This window comes from Pristiophorus japonicus, chromosome 15, assembly GCF_044704955.1.
Source record: "Pristiophorus japonicus isolate sPriJap1 chromosome 15, sPriJap1.hap1, whole genome shotgun sequence".
Taxonomy (NCBI): Eukaryota; Metazoa; Chordata; class Chondrichthyes; family Pristiophoridae; genus Pristiophorus; species Pristiophorus japonicus.
Window position 1 is genome coordinate 172241272 of NC_091991.1, and position 17126 is coordinate 172258397.

The following is a 17126-nucleotide window of genomic DNA, read 5'->3' on the forward strand; positions in this document are numbered from 1 at the left end:
AGAGAGGCAGGTGGAATAGCCGTGGAGAGTGGAACAGAAATGACTCAATCTCACATTGATAATTTAGATGCACTGCTTCCGAAATGGTTCTATCGCAATCATTAAATCTTTCCCAGAGGCGGCGTTATTTTGATGTCTGAACCAAATTGCTGAACAGAATTCTCTTGTTTTCCCCTGCAGGTGGAGAGGTTGGGTTCGGGCGGATGCTGAGTTCACCCAACTTGTGACTAATGGTGTCAATAATTTAATGGACACAGTTCCGCTACACCCACATACATATATTTTACTTGATAGGAAAACAAAAGACTTAAACCCTAACTAAATAGACTTGACGGTTGGCCTGATGTATGCAAATCCTATTTCTGTGAAAACAATTTGTCTTTCAAATCGATGCTGCGTTGCCGTCAGGCTTTAGCGTACCTGTGAGCGAATGGCAAAATGCTGCGGGTGCTGGAAATCGGAAACAAGCAGACAATGCTGGAAACTCTCAGCAGGTCAGACAGCATCCCTTGGGAATAGACAAGTTAATGCTTATGACCCTTCATCAGAACTGGAAGATGTTGCAGATGAACAGCATGTGAGAAGGAACAGTGCAAGGGGAAGGGAGACAGAAAAGACATGCGTGCGCACTCGCACAGCATGGTTCATTGGCAGGAGTGATACTCGCATTGCTGGAATTCTGAAACACAAACTGCTGCATATCTGAAGCAAAAACGAATGCTAATATCACTTCTGCCATTTAACCATCTTGTGCTTTCCACTTAAATACTTTACAGGCTATTCTCTTTATTTTTGCGTGCAGTGTGTTTCCCCTCCCCCTAGTTCTATTCCCTTGTAGATGCTGTTCAGCTGTATTATCTTCCTGTTCTGATGAAGGATCCACACGTGGAATGTTAAAAGTCTGTTCTCTCCACAGAGGCTGTTTTACCTGCTGAGTGTTTCAATATTTTCCTGTTTTTTTGTCACGATACACATTGCTTCATGAATACTGCACCTCAAATTACATTATCTCTACTATAGACAGCACCAAGCAAACAGTTATCTCTCGGACATTAAATGTGTAACGTTAAATATATAATGCCGTGAGTTCATGAAACACATGAACTCACTATTACCTGGTGTTGTGAAGTAATGAGGTGGAAATTTGCATATGTAGCTCTCGATAATTTGAGTTCCTATCTCAACAGTTTTCTGGGTGGAAGTGGCTTGCAGACAGCTGGCATTTCTCCCAAGGAGAAATGCAGAATTGGAGGGCAAGCGAACTCGATTTGTTAACACGTTACACTTAGTCGTTGGTTGCACAGTAACAATGGGAACAGAAGCCCAAGCACCATTGTCTGCTGCATTGGTTAGTACATAGTGTGAAGGATGAAAATGGGTAACTACTATTATCAGACTATTATCTGAATGGTGACAGATTAGGAAAAGGGAAGGTGCAACGAGACCTGGGTGTCATGGTACACCAGTCATTGAAGGTTGGCATGCAGGTACAGCAGGCGGTTAAGAAAGCAAATGGCATGTTGGCCTTCATAGCGAGGGGATTTGAGTACAGGGGCAGGGAGGTATTGCTACAGTTGTACCGGGCCTTGGTGAGGCCACACCTGGAGTATTGTGTACAGTTTTGGTCTCCTAACTTGAGGAAGGACATTCTTGCTATTGAGGGAGTGCAGCGAAGATTCACCAGACTGATTCCCGGGATGGTGGGACTGACCTATCAAGAAAGACTGGATCAACTGGGCTTGTATTCACTGGAGTTCAGAAGAATGAGAGGGGACCTCATAGAAACGTTTAAAATTCTAACGGGTTTAGACAGGTTAGATGCAGGAAGAATGTTCCCAATGTTGGGGAAGTCCAGAACCAGGGGTCACAGTCTAAGGATAAGGGGTAAGCCATTTAGGACCGAGATGAGGAGAAACTTCTTCACCCAGAGAGTGGTGAACCTGTGGAATTCTCTACCACAGAAAGTAGTTGAGGCCAATTCACTGAATATATTCAAAAGGGAGTTAGATGAAGTCCTTACTACTCGGGGGATCAAGGGGTATGGCGAGAAAGCAGGAAGGGGGTACTGAAGTTTCATGTTCAGCCATGAACTCATTGAATGGCGGTGCAGGCTAGAAGGGCTGAATGGCCTGCTCCTGCACCTATTTTCTATGTTTCTAAAGTTATTTGAAACAACGTGACTTTTTTAATACCTCAAAGATGAACCTAATGTGACTATGCCTATCTTCAGACTGAGGTCATTTGGTTAGTGGTGGGGGAGGGCGTGATGGTGGTGAGGATGGAATTGCCCTTTGAGCTGCTTGAACCAGATATTTAGAAGTTGCTCCCTCCCTTAAAGTGGTGGGGGAAGAAGGAGGAAGTGGATGAGGAAAATGGTTCCAATTTCTTTTTTGTTGGAAGCAAAGAGTTAGACTATATAGATTTGGTTAGAATAGACAGAAAAATAATCCAGGAAAGAGAGAGTGGGAGAATAACTTTTACTAAAGCAAAATACTGCGGATACTGGAATCTGGAATAAAAACAGAAAATGCTGGAAATCTCACGAGTCAGCCACATCTATGGAGAGGAAGCAGAGTTAACGTTTTGTGTCCATGACCCTTCCTCAGAACTGGAGAGTGTTCGAAAATAATAGATTCGTAACCAGCACTGAAAGGGGGAGGGGAAAAAAGAACAAAAGGGAAGGTCTGTGATAGGGTGGAAGACAGGAGAGATTAGAGAGACAAAAGGGATGATGGCCCAAATTCAAATGGTAATGCCACGAGTTAGAAAAACATCAGTTAAGATAGGGTGGGATTATGACCAACTGCCATTAGAGACAAGGAGAGAAAAAAAAGAGAAAGCAAGAAATAGGCTCTGAGGGGGGTGGACGGGACGGGGGGGGGGGGGGTGGCGAAGGGAACCGAAGATTGTAGCGGTTATGCTTCGAAATTTTCCCACCATCAAGAGGGCATCATTTGAGGAGTGCAGATATCTGGGGGGATGGGGGGAGATTGTGGGGCTGGAGGAGATTACAGAGATGGGGGAGGGGGGCGAGGCCATGGAGGGATTTGTAAACAAGGATGAGAATTTTGAAATCAAGGCATTGGTTAACCGGGAGCCAAAGTAGGTCGGCAAACACAGAGGTGATGGGTGAACGGGACTTGGTGCGAGTTAATGCACGGGCTGCAAAGTTTTGGATGACCTCAAATTTACATAGGGTAGAATGTGGGAGGCCAGCCAGGAGTGCGTTGGAGTAGTCAAGTCTCGAGGTAACAAAGGCATGGATGAGGCAGGGCGGAGATGGGCAATGTTGCTGAGGTGGAAATAAGCAGTTTTAGTTAAGCCGTGGATATGTGTTCGAAAGCTCATTTCAGGGTCAAATATGACACCTAGGTTGCGAACAGTCTGGTTCAGCCTCAGATAGATACTAGGGAGCGGGAAGGATTTGGTGGCTCGGGAACGAAGTTTGTGGTGGGGTCGTCCCAATATTTAACTGGAGAAAATTTCTGCTCATCCAGTACTGGATGTCGGACAAGCAGTCTTGACAGTTTAGAGACTGTGACGGGGTCGAGAGAAGTGGTGGAGAGGTAGAGCTGGGTGTCGTCAGCGTACATGTGGAAACTGACGCCGTGTTTTTGGATGATGTCGCCAAGGGGCAGCATATAGATGAGAAATAGGAGGGGGCCAAGAATAGATCCTTGGGGGACACCAGAGGTTGCGTTGCGATAGTAGGAAGAGAAGCCGTTGCAGGTGATTTTCTGACTACGATTAGATAGATAAGAATGGAACCAGACGAGTGCAGTCCCACCCAGCTGGACGTTGGTGGAGAGATGAGATGTTGGAGGAGGATGGAGTGGTCAATTGTATCAAAGTCTGCAGACAGGTCCAGAAGGACGAGGAGGGGATAGTTTACTTTTGTCACACTCAAAGGATGTCATTTGTGACTTTGATCACAGTTTCGGTACTGTGGCAGGGGCGAAAATCAGATTGAAGGGATTCAAACATTGAATTCAGGGAAAGATGGTCACGGATTTGGGAAGCGACAACACGTTCAAGTACTTTGGACAGGAAAGGGAGGTTGGAGATGGGGTGATAGCTAACAAGCAAAGTGGGGTCAAGGGTTGGTTTTTTGAGGAGAGGGATGATTACAGCAGATTTGAAGGAGAGGGGGAACAGTACCTGAGAAGAGAGAACCATTAACAATGTCGGCTAATATGAGAGCCAAAAAAGGAAGTTGGGTGGTCAGCAGTTTAGTGGGAATAGGGTCAGGAAGTGGGTCTCATGGGCAAGATGAGTTTGGAGAGATCAAAGAGAAACTAGAGAAATATGAGTTTAGGGCTAGGGTAGGTCGATAGAAGAGAAAATGGTTGGAAAAAGAGTGAGGAAACGGGCATTTTTAAACATGTTTGATTTTGAATTAATAATTGATCGATGGTTTTTAATTATATTGACTGAACACAATACGGTTTGCTGCTTTGTTTGTGTCCATGTTCCCTGGAACTCCATGTTTGAATCCCTCCAATTAGGTTTCTGTCCCTGCCACTGTACTGAAACAGCCCTTATCAATGTCACGACATCTTATATGACTGTGACTGTGGTAAACTATCCCTCCTCAACCTTCTCCACCTGTCTGCAGCCTTTGACCACACGCCTCCTCTAATGCCTCCTCCATCGTCCAGATGGGTAGGAATGTCCTCGAATGGTTCCATTCTTTTCTATGCAGTCATAGCCAGAGAATCACCTGCAACGGTTTCTCTTCCGGCTCCCGCACCGTTACTGGTGTCCCCCAAGGATCTATCCTTACCCCTCCCACCATATCTCATCTACATGCTGCTCCTCGGCGGCATCATTCAAAAACACATCAGGTTTCATATGTACACTGACGATACCCAACTCAACCTCACCACCACCTCTCTCGACCTCTCCACTGTTTATGATTTGTCAGACTGTCCAACATTCAGTACTGGATGAGCAGAAACTTTCTCCAGCTAAATATTGGTTCCCGCCACAAACTCCATTTCCTAGCCACTGACTCCATCCCTCTCCTTGGCAACTGTCTGAGGCTGGACCAGACCGTCCGCATCATTGCTGTTGTATTTTACCCCGTGATGAGCTTCTGACCACACATCCGATCCATCACCAAGACCCCACCTACTTCCACCTCTGTAACATCACCTGACTTTGGCCCCTCAGCTCATCTGCTGCTGAAACCCTCATCTGTGCCTTTGTTGCTTCGAGACTTGACTATTCCAATGCTCTCCTGGCCTGCCTCCCACATTCTACCCTCTGTAAACTTGAGCTCATCCAAAACTCTGCTGACTGTATCCTAACGTTTCCTACATTACAAAAGTGACTACATTTCAAAAGAACTTAATTGGCTATAAAACGCTTTGGAATGTCCTGAGTCTCGGGAAGCTGCTATATAAATGCAAGTTTTTCTTTCTTTAACTTGCACCATCCCGTTCAACCATTACCCCTGGCTCCTGCTTAAGCAGTGCCTCGATTTTAAAATTCTCATCCTTGTTTTCAAATCCCTCCATGACCTCGCACCTCCTTGGCTCTCTATCCTCCAGCCCTACCACTCTCCGAGATCTCTGCACTCTTCCAATTCTGGCCTCTTGTGCATCCCCACTCCACCATTGGCTGCCGTGCTTTCAGCTGCCTGTTCCCCAAGTTCTGGAATTCCCTCCCTACATCTCTCTGCCCCTCTACCTCTCTTCCTTTAAGATGTACCTACCATCTGTCCTAACATCTCCTTCAGTGGCTTGGTGTCAAATTCTGTCTGATAACGCTCCTGTGAAGCGTCTTGGGTGTTTTATTACGCTAGGGTACTATATAAATGCAAGTTGTTGTTACGCAAAACAAATGCGCATCTATACACAACTAAAATTGTAATTCAAACGCAGTTGTTCACAATCTGTCCTGCACTTCAAAAGCCGTGTGATTTTAAACAGTGCATTAGATTAGTGTAATAAGGAAACTGAATGTAGGTTGTTTTCAGAGTTAAGTACTTCCATACTTCTTACAGTAAGGAAGTCATTAATCAGCATTACAAATGTATTATTAAAAGCAAACCTCAGGGTTATTAGCTACTGTGACTGATGTATATTGAAATGAATGTCCAGCACAATAGTGATCTTTTTTTTTCATTCTCTTGCACATTATAGCTCGAGCATTTTGTTCCCTTTGATTTTAAATTGTAGCCTTCTGTGATAGTGCACCTGTTCTAGGCATTACATAAGTAAACTTTTGAGCTATCTAACACGCAACCCTCCCTCCATATTTAGTTTATATCAGATGTTGGAACAATGGCAGTACACATACTGTATACAGTGCGTAATCAGCTAGTTTTACTACTGTACTTTTAAATGAGTGGTTTTGTCAGTTAAAAGGGACCTTTCATCTGGTGCAGAACAGGAGTTGGCAGTAAACAATGAACTTTAATACGTTAAAGGGCTCTATTAATGACAGACCTCTCTTCGTATAGGGAGGGATACTGCAGACAAAAATCTCGTTTGTGACTCCTTTCTGTGTCTCTCGCCCACATTGATTGTGACCTAACAATAGGACTATATAAAAAGGTTCTGTATAAAACGATTGTGAGCCAGTGGAAAGTTGAATGTGACAGGAGCAAATAGTGAAACCTGATGGCTTGCCTTGGGGAACAACTGTCTGGTTTTGGAGGATACCTGTAAACCGGGGCAGTGTATAAGAGGATGGTTTAAGAAGGAAATTGTGGCATTGATGAAGAGAACTTATTGGAAAACAGAACTATTTTCCTATGGGTAAGAACAGATTTCTTGTATATGAAATTAAGTTATGATTAACTAAAGGATCTTTTTTTTCCAAAACTGAACAGATTATATTTAATTGAAAGTCAGATTTGTGCTGCATTATGTATTAATGTATTTGACCTTTATTGCAAACTTCCTTCTTATTGTAATCCTCTTAAGATTTCCTGACATGATGTGTAACAATGCAGTCGGATGCAATAAGGATTAGTATTACTGTATACAGTACTTGCACTGTATTTCACTGACTCAAATCCATTGTGTCATTGTAACTAATGCTGCAGGCTGGTTATTGAAAACCAAGAAGAAAACTTACTTTTTCTTAACATTATTGGAAGCTTTGTAATTGAGGTATCTGCCATAGATGGGGATCTATAGGGATCTATAACTGATTCCTAACTAATGTCATGGAAATATGCCAAGGTGGTCTCATCCTCAACCCCTCTTATCTCTAAGCTGCCGTTACATTTCAAGTTCTCGAATTACCCATCCCCATGCTTGCCTGTCCTGTCATTCTCTGTTTCAATCTCCTCTGGTTTCACCATTGAAGTCACCAGTGGCAGCCTTTATGACTGAGAAATTGAGACACTATCCTTTCTTGTCCACCACAAGCTTGCTGAAGTATTCAATATGGTCACCCACCCATATTGCTTCACTGTCTCTTCTCCATGGTTCACCTCAATGGCAGTTCCTTACTTGGTTCCATTCCTACTTGTTTCAATCATAGAATGGTTGCAGCACAGAAGGAGGCTATTCGGCCTGTTGAGCCCATGTCGGCTTTCTCCAAGTGCACCTCAGCTCGTCCCACTCTTCCCCCGCCCCCCCCCCCCCCCCCACGGCCAGTGGGCAACATCTGTGTTCTGTTTGACTCTGAACTGAGCTTCAAATTTCATTATCTCCATCTCTAAGCCTGTTTACTTCCATTTCTGCAACACCACCTGCCTCATGCCTTAACTCCCCTGCTGCTGTAACCATCTTCCCTGCTGTTGACCTCTCCATGCTTGACTTCTCCAATCTGAATGAATTCCAACTCGTCCAAAACGCTGCCATCTGCATCCTATCCTGCACTAAGTCTTACTTGTCCCAGTCATCCCTGTCCTTGCCAACTTTCATTGGCTCTCAGGCATTCAGCGCATTGAATTCAAATTTCTTGTGCTCATTTCCTAATCCTGCCATGGCCACACTCGTCTGTACCTGTGCAATCTGTATCAGGTCTGTTTTTATGATGCCCCTCTGTTGACCCGTGTCTGGCTCCCTGTGCTTTATCACTGATGTCAGAGCCTTCGGCTGCCATGATTGTATGCTTTGGAACTCTCTCCCTTGCTACCTTTTGTCCCACCTTCAAAAGCCTCCCCATCCTCAAAAGCTTTCTCCAAATGTAGCTCCTCAACGAAGCCTTCAGTTACCTCTCCTAATTCGTTACTGTGTTAAAGATGCTTATAAATATAAGTTGTTGTTGGAAACGTTAAATGCCTCTTACTGAATGCAATGAACCAAACAACTTCTGAAGCCAGGCAACTTTCTTTAGAAACCGCCTGATTATTAAATATATCACCCATTATGTAGTTGCTGTAAAGTCAGTGAAAATTAGTTTCAAAGTGGTCAGGATTGTTTATGTTCTGAGTCACCTTCACAATATGAACACAACTTGAAGAGGAACTGTTGACAAGCTTGTGGATTAGTTGATTTGATCTCTTGTAAAGTATTTTTTTCAATATCCGGTGATTATCTGTTGCATATTCATTGCAACTCTGGCACTTCTGGATGTACATTTTAAAACAACAACAACTTGTATTTATATAGCGCCTTTAATGTAGTAAAATGTACCAAGGCGCTTCACACGAGTGTTATAAGACCAAAAAATAAATTTGACACCGAGCCACAGAAGAAATTATGGCAGATGACCAAAGTAGGATCGAGAGGTGGAGAGGTTGAGGCAGGGAGTTCCGGAGCTTGGGGCCCAGGCAGCTGAAGGCACGGCCACTGATGGTTGAGCAGTTATAATCACGGATGCTCAAGAGGGCAGAATTTGAGGAGCGCAGATATCTCTGGGTGGGAGGGAGAGTTGTGAGGCTGAAGGAGATTAGAGAGATGGGGAGGGGCGAGGCCATGGAGAGAGTTGTAAACAAGGATGAAAATTTTGACGTAGGGTAGAATGTGGGAGGCCAGCCAGGAGTGCGTTGGAGTAGTCAAATCTAGAGGCAACAAAGGCCTGGAAGAGGGTTTCAGCAGCAGATGAGCTGAGTCAGGGACGGAGACGGGTGATGCTACGGAGGTGGATATAGGCGGGTTTAGTCATGCTGCGGATATGTGGTCGGATGCTCATTTCCGGGTCAAATATGACATCTAAGGTCGCAAACAGTCGTTCAGTCTGGATTTTGTATTTAAAAAGTGCTGGTACCACCGACAGAATATGTTGCTTTTATAGTAATTCAAAAAAGAGAATGGAGTTGAAAGACTCGGCAACAAATTGCCGTTTAAATATTCAATCGTAGTGTTGAAGGAGGAATTGGAGAAACTGTTGAAGGAGGAATCAGAAACTATTCAAAATAATTGTGTGCAGCAGGACAATAAACTACGTGAGTGTAGCTGTAATGATGCTCTTTGTAAGTTGTTTTCTGTTTGCTCCCATGTCCCTTTGCTAGCCTGTCCTTGCCCGCATTATACCTCGGGTGAGAGAGCAGGCCGGCAATCGACTTGCAACATTTTGCCATCCCACTGCTGACCAAATTAAAGAAAGGACTTGTGTTTATATACCATATTTCAAGTTCTCAAGTCATTCTAAAGCACTTCACCACCAATGAATTGCTTTTGAAGTATAGTCACTTTGGTTTTGTAGACAAATGATAGCAGCCAATTTGCACATAGGACGGTCCAACTAAAAGCAATGAGAAAAATGACCAGTTGTCCTTTTTTCGGAGATGCAAATGTTGGCCAAGATACGAGGGAACCTCCCCTGCTCTTCTTTGCATAGAGCCATGGGATTCTTTATGTACCTGAATAGGCAAATCGGGCCCTGATTTAGAAACATAGAAACATAGAAAATAGGTGCAGGAGTAGACCATTCAGCCCTTCTAGTCTGCACCGCCATTCAATGAGTTCATGGCTGAACATGCAACTTCAGTACCCCCTTCCTGCTTTCTCGCCATACCCCTTGATCCCCCGAGTAGTAAGGACTTCATCTAACTCCCTTTTGAATATATTTAGTGAATTGGCCTCAACTACTTTCTGTGGTAGAGAATTCCACAGGTTCACCACTCTCTGGGTGTAGAAGTTTCTCCTCATCTCGGTCCGAAATGGCTTACCCCTTATCCTTAGACTGTGACCCCTGGTTCTGGACTTCCCCAACATTGGGAACATTCTTCCTGCATCTAACCTGTCTAACCCCGTCAGAATTTTAAAAGTTTCTATGAGATCCCCTCATTCTTCTGAACTCCAGTGAATACAAGCCCAGCTGATCCAGTCTTTCTTGATAGGTCAGTCCCACCATCCCGGGAATCAGTCTGGTGAACCTTCGCTGCACTCCCTCAATAGCAAGAATGTCCTTCCTCAAGTTAGGAGACCAAAACTGTACACAATACTCTAGGTGTGGCCTCACCAAGGCCCTGTACAACTGTAGCAACACCTCCCTGCCCCTGTACTCAAATCCCCTCGCTATGAAAGCCAACATGCCATTTGCTTTCTTAACCGCCTGCTGTACCTGCATGCCAACCTTCAATGACTGATGTACCATGACACCCAGGTCTCGTTGCACCTCCCCTTTTCCTAATCTGTCACCATTCAGATAATAGTCTGTCTCTCTGTTTTTACCACCAAAGTGGATAACCTCACTATTATCCACATTATACTTCATCTGCCATGCATTTGCCCACTCACCTAACCTATCCAAGTCACTCTGCAGCCTCATAGCATCCTCCTCGCAGCTCACACTGCCACCCAACTTAGTGTCATCCGCAAATTTGGAGATACTACATTTAATCGCCTCGTCTAAATCATTAATGTACAATGTAAACAGCTGGGGCCCCAGCACAGAACCTTGCGGTACCCCACTAGTCACTGCCTGCCATTCTGAAAAGTACCCATTTACTCCTACTCTTTGCTTCCTGTCTGCCAACCAGTTCTCAATCCACGTCAGCACACTACCCCCAATCCCATGTGCTTTAACTTTGCACATTAATCTCTTGTGTGGGACCTTGTCGAAAGCCTTCTGAAAGTCCAAATATACCACATCAACTGGTTCTCTCTTGTCCACTTTACTGGAAACATCCTCAAAAAATTCCAGAAGGTTTGTCAAGCATGATTTCCCTTTCACAAATCCATGCTGACTTGGACCTATCATGTCACCATTTTCCAAATGCACTGCTGTGACATCCTTAATAATTGATTCCATCATTTTACCCACTACTGATTTATTGTCTCATCTGAACGACAGCACCTTGCATAATGCAGCACTCCCTCATTACTACACTGAAGTACGGCTTTCACCCATAACCTACTGACTTGGAAGCTGACACAAGGAAATGAGCAAAAGCAGCTCGGTGAATCTCTCTCTAATCTATATTTTTATCCCTCCTCTTCCTCTGTTGTGAAGCAGCCCAATTCCACCCACCTGTCCTTTGCTGTCATGCTGAAATTGAGAACTCGCTGTATGGGGAATCACCGACTGCCTCTCTCAGCTTTGTTGCACAGCTCGCTGCCTCTATTATTTTTTAAATAATCTTGCTGTATGCACTAAATACAAAAGGATTTCAGTTATTCCACCGCCTATCGGTTTATCCCTCAATCCATTGAACACGAACTTACCACACCAATAACTTGAAAATTCTTTATTAGATTATGGACTCTTAATAGAACATTTTGTCTGAGGATACTGGGTTCCTTTTGCAAATCAGTGTCGCTTAATATCAATAGCTTAAACTTAATGCCACAGTAATTTGCCTGTAATTTAAGTATTTAAACCAGGCAATGTGTGTGAAAGATTTATTGGATATGAGTTTCTTCAGAACTAAATTTATTACATACAGACATTATTTTGTATCATCACTGACATGGGGAACTGATGTATAAATGTGCTGCAGATACATGTCCGTGATTTCCTGTGTAGAGTTCCCACTCTCAGGCAGGGCACTGCTGAGTCGAGGCATTTACTTGTGGAGATTCAGAGTATGACCAGAACCCAATGAAAAAACTGAAGGTGCTTGCCAAACTGAGTAAGGTTCCATGGCCGCTGGGCATCCTCCCCTGCACCAGGCATGGCTGAGCCTAGATAGCGCGTGTCAGCAGTCACTTCAACCATTGGACATTGATGCCTCAGCCTAATCCGGGCTTCTTATGACCATCATATACATTTATTTTCCAGTGTAAATTGCTGTATTTAGCATAACAATAATGGGTGATTGTATTTCCTTTCTCTTGCACAGGTGTACTCTAGCAAAACACCGTATATTTTGTTCTGGTCGATAGCATAGGTGACAGGATAAACCTTTGATCTTCCTAGTCTCTGGCTCCGCTCCATTCAGGACTATGCATTTCCTAATTGAGTCATTTGAGCAGCTGCCTATATCTACATAAAATGTGTGGCTATTCAGATTTTCTTTTTAAAATTGCGGTTTCCATCAAAGTGATTCCTAAACGTTTTGGGAATTGAGGCCTATCTCTCTCAATCTTGAAAAGAGTAGCCGTCGTAAATGACTTGGGAGTGGAGAACATAATTCACAGCCATTGTCTCTTTTTCAAACTGTTGCAAACTGCAAGACGAGAAACGCCTGGATGTATAAGATGAACAGGCTGCTCAGAGTAGAAAATATTGAAATAAATATTAAATCAAGCAAAGCTAAAAGCTGGCTCATTTACTGAGCATTGAATTACCTTCTGATTGTGTGGTTTTTCATGAATCCGCAGCGATTGAATTTTATTACATAATAGTGTTGGGCCCAAGACAGAGTTGAGTTTTTTTCCCACAGGAAACTACAAGAGGCTAGTAGGTACTTCTTTGAAAGGCATTGTTTGTCAGTATTAGTGCTTGCACACGTGGGTGTCTGGGTGCTGCACTCTGAAACTTGGATCATTGATTGCCTGGACTCAGTTTTTGTTTCTCTGCATCAATATGGCCCTTCGATTGTTCTTCAAATACTATAACAACAACAACTTGTATTTATAAAGCGCCTTTAACATTGTGAAATGTCCCAAGACGCATCACAGGAGTATTATTAGTTGAAGAATTTGACACCGAGCCGCATAAGTAGAAATTTGCGCAGGTGACCAAAAGCTTGGTCGAAGAGGTATATTCTAAGGAGCGTCTTGAAGGAGGAAAGAGAGGTATAGAGATGGACAGGTTGAGGCAGGGAGTTCCAGAGCTTGGGGCCCAGGCAACAGAAGGCACGGCCACCGATGGTTGAGTGATTATAATCAGGGATGCTCAAGAGGGCAGAATTAGAGGAGTGCAGACATCTCGGTGGGTTGTGGGACTGGAGGAGATTACAGAGATAGGGAGTTGGCGAGGCCATGGGGGGATTTGAAAATAAGGATGAGAATTTTGAAATCGAGGCGTTGCTTAACTGGAAGCCAATGTAGGTCAGCGAGCACAGGGGTGATGGGTGAGCGGGACATGGTGCGAGTTAGGTCACGGCTGCCGAGCTTTGGATCATTATAAACATTGATAACCTGTGGCTTGGTGTCTGTTTTTCCTTATACCTTTGTAAAGGGTCTTGGGATGTTTTTCTACATTAAAGATAATTGTTGATTTAAAAAAAAAACTGCCCTTAAGAAAAATGAACGCAGCACAAATATGGCTTGCCAATGGCTCTTCATGTTGAGTTGCCATAGAATATTCAAAGAAGAATGTAGCCACTGCTTCTTTGTTTCCTATAGATTTTAAGGCTATTCAGTGGTGTTTTTGGTGTGCCATTAGTGCTTTTGCACCAAGTGATGCCATTTGCAAGTCAGCTATATCTTTCCCCTGGAGGTGGAACGTGTCTGGTGTTAAACAGTTTTGTCCACATTTATTGCAGAAGTAGAACGATCACTGCCAGCTGGTCAAAAACTGCTTGACTTTTCAATGTAGAATAGATTTTTGCTCGTGAGCAAATGAATAAAAGTTAGTTACTACAGTAATAGAAAACCCTTCTGGTCTTCCGTAAAGCCCTTTCACATTCAACCTGAAGAAGCACCATCGCATCACTGACCCTGAAAGTAGGCAGTGTCACTGAAACTACGGTGTTGTCCATATGCAACCATGTTTGCTCATTACTATTTCACATTTTGTTCTACTAGATTGTGATAGAGTTGAATGCTCAAGAGACTAGCAAAAGCCTGAATTCAGTTTTCATCCCTTCTCTTCTTATACTGGTCTTGTCTTTGATGTTCACTTTCTGCCCTTCCAGGAGGGCCATTCCCCTCCCCCCCCCCACCCCCAAAATATTGGTTGACTCACCCAACCTAGCATCCAACTGCTTTTCTGTCTGTAACGATTTCTTTGTTTAGAATTTACTTTGCACTAATTTAAATGCATGTCATTTTGTGCCAGTCGTTTTGATTTGCCATGAAATAATAATCTAAATTCATCTTATCTGTACCATTTATGAATGAGGTCCCTCATGGCCTTTAAATTCTTTGTACAGTGCTGTGGCATTGTGTCCAAATGGTGTTTCTTATTTCAAGACGTCTGATGTTGTATACTTTAGTTTAACATGGTACGTTTTTCAGAGTTTTTTTGGACATTCAGTATTGGACTGTGATTATAATGTAAATTTTTTTTTGTGGTAAGCAGGAATTGTAAGGGTTTGTGATTTGCACCCAGCCCTGTTGAGCTGTAGTCTTTAGAATAAGCCTCAAGATTGTACAAAAATTTGCATTCAGAACATTCAAAAGTTTGTTGAATTACATTGTGCGTAAATTTCCAAAATGAAGGAAGGATTGGAGGTCATGTATTGGCAAAATCAGCCATTGGCAATGTTCAAATCCTATCCTCTTCTTTTTTTTGGTGCCACAACCCTCGGAATTTGCACGAGATAGGCTGATTATAGAAGAGAGACAAACTTCTGGATTTGATAAAGATGAATATTCGATAGGAAAGACACTAGGTTTTCCCAGTTTTGTGCCAACTGTAAACATAATCAACAATATTTCAAAGGGTTTTAACTCGTTTCAAGATCCTGGTACTGATATTTGAACATTGAAGGCCCGTGCTGCCGTCTGATTAAATTTGGATCTCATTTCGGAAGATATTACAGTCTGGTGTAATTAGGATCAGTTTGTTCTTTTCAATTATGATGTTTGATATTAAGCACTGTATTGCTTCTGGAAATGAAATGTAGTTTGAAAGAGAAATTCCAAGTCGTGTATTTATTCTTGTGGAACTGGCAATTTTGGCAGCATAATTTATTTTTGGACAGGAATTTTGTTTCTTTCGGTGACCCAAATGTTGTGCAGTTGTCAGCATTGTCAGTCTTTCCTGACAATTTATGCTCAGCGTGTTGAATCATAGAAACTTACAGCACAGAAGGAGGCCATTTCAGCCCATCGTATCCACGCCGGCCGACAAAGAGCTACCCAGCCTAATCCCACTTTCCAGCTCTTGGTCCGTAGCCCCGTAGGTTACGGCACTTCAAGTGCACATCCAAGTACTTTTTAAATGCGGTTTGGGTTTCTGCCTCTACCACCCGCTCAGGCAGAGAGTTCCAGAGCCCCACTACCCTCTGGGTGAAAACATTCCCCCTCAAATCCCCTCTAAATCTCTGCCCCCTGGTTGTTGACCCCTCTGCTAAGGGAAATAGAAGTTAAATTATCTTCCGATGGTAAAAAAAGTATAGTTTTTTTTTATGCATCTTAGTTTGTTGCACTTCACTCATGATATTATTCAGTATTGTCTCTCTTCCTTGCAGTTGTGGCCTTCTCTGTTGCCTACCACCAAAACAAACAGTTGCTTGGAGAGAAGGGACTGCTCCCAGGCAAACTCTATTTAAAGAAGGTTCAACGTTACGCTGGGGGCAGAGTTGGTATAGAGGCTTTCAGCTATGCACCGACGATTCTGTGGTTCCTGGATTGGTCTGACATGGATGCACATCTTGACAATATTGCCTTGTTGGGAATGGGACTGTCGGTGTTTGTACTCCTCACAGGACGAGCCAACATGATCATCATGCTTCTTCTGTGGATCCTCTATCACTCGCTGGTGAACATTGGTCAGATCTGGTGAGTAGTGTGACGACATTATTGTATAGTTACAGTAGAAAAAAACCCAGTTCTGTCATGATCCGATGGTTAATTAATACCGTGTTACATTGAGCACAAAAATCTAGGCTGACACTCCAGTGCAGTACTGAGGGAGTGCTGCACTGTCGGAGGTGCCACCTTTCGATTGAGACATTAAACCAAGGCCCCGTCTGCTCCAGTTGATGTAAAAGATCCCGTGGCAGTATTTCAAAGAAGAGCAGGAGAGTTCTCCTAGCTAATATATATCCCTCAATCAAGATCACTTAAAAAAAAAACAGATTATATGATCATTATCACATTGTTGTTTGTGGGAACTTACCATGCACAAATTGGCTGCAGTGTTTCCTCCATCACCATAGGCAGTCCCTCGGAATCGGGGAAGACTTGCTTCCACTCCCAAAGTGAGTTCTTTGGTGGCTGAACAGTCCAATACGATAGCCACAGATCCTGTTACAGGGGGGACAGACATTTGACGAGGGAAGGGGTGGGGGGGGGGTAAGGACTGGTTTGCCGCGCACTCTTTCCGCTGTTTCCGCTTGACCTCTTCACGCTCTTTGCGTTGGGACTCAAAGAGCTCAACGCTCTCCCGGATGCAGTTTCTCCACCTCGGGCGGTCTTCGGCCAGGGTCTCCAAGGTGTTACCAGGGAGGCTTTGAGGGTGTCCTTGTAACGTTTCCGCTGCCCACCTTTGGCTCGTTTACCATGAAGGAGCTTCACAAATAGCATTTGCTTAGGGAGTCTCGTATCTGGCATGCGAACTTTGTGGCCTGCCCAGCGAAGTTGATCAAGTGTGGTCAGTGCTTCAATACTGGGGATATTAGCCTGGACGAGGATACTGATGTTGGTGCGCCTGTCCTCCCAGTGGATTTTCAGGATCTTGCGGAGACATCGTTGGTGATATATCTCCAGCAACTTGAGGTGCCCTCTATACAGGGCTGTAGTAATACCCCCCCCTCTTGTATGGATCTGAGGCATGGACGATGTATAGTGTTTCCTACATTACAACAGTGACTACACTTCAAAAAAAGTACTTCATTGGCGGTAAAACACTTTGAAATGTCCAGTGGCTGTAAAAGGCACCATAGAAATGCAAGTCCTTTATGGGAAAATGCTCCTATGTTTATAAAACATTGTCCACTCCAA

At 43.7% G+C, this 17126-nt stretch overlaps 1 protein-coding gene across 1 annotated transcript in view; it reads left to right on the forward strand.

The window, feature by feature from the left end:
* LOC139281636 (lipase maturation factor 1-like) overlaps window positions 1-17126 on the forward strand; it is a 53409-nt gene that overhangs the window by 12031 nt on the left and 24252 nt on the right. The window contains exon 2 of the mRNA XM_070901779.1: window positions 15653-15962. Within this exon, the coding sequence (XP_070757880.1) occupies window positions 15653-15962 (310 nt within the window). The remainder of the gene's footprint in view (window positions 1-15652; window positions 15963-17126) is intronic.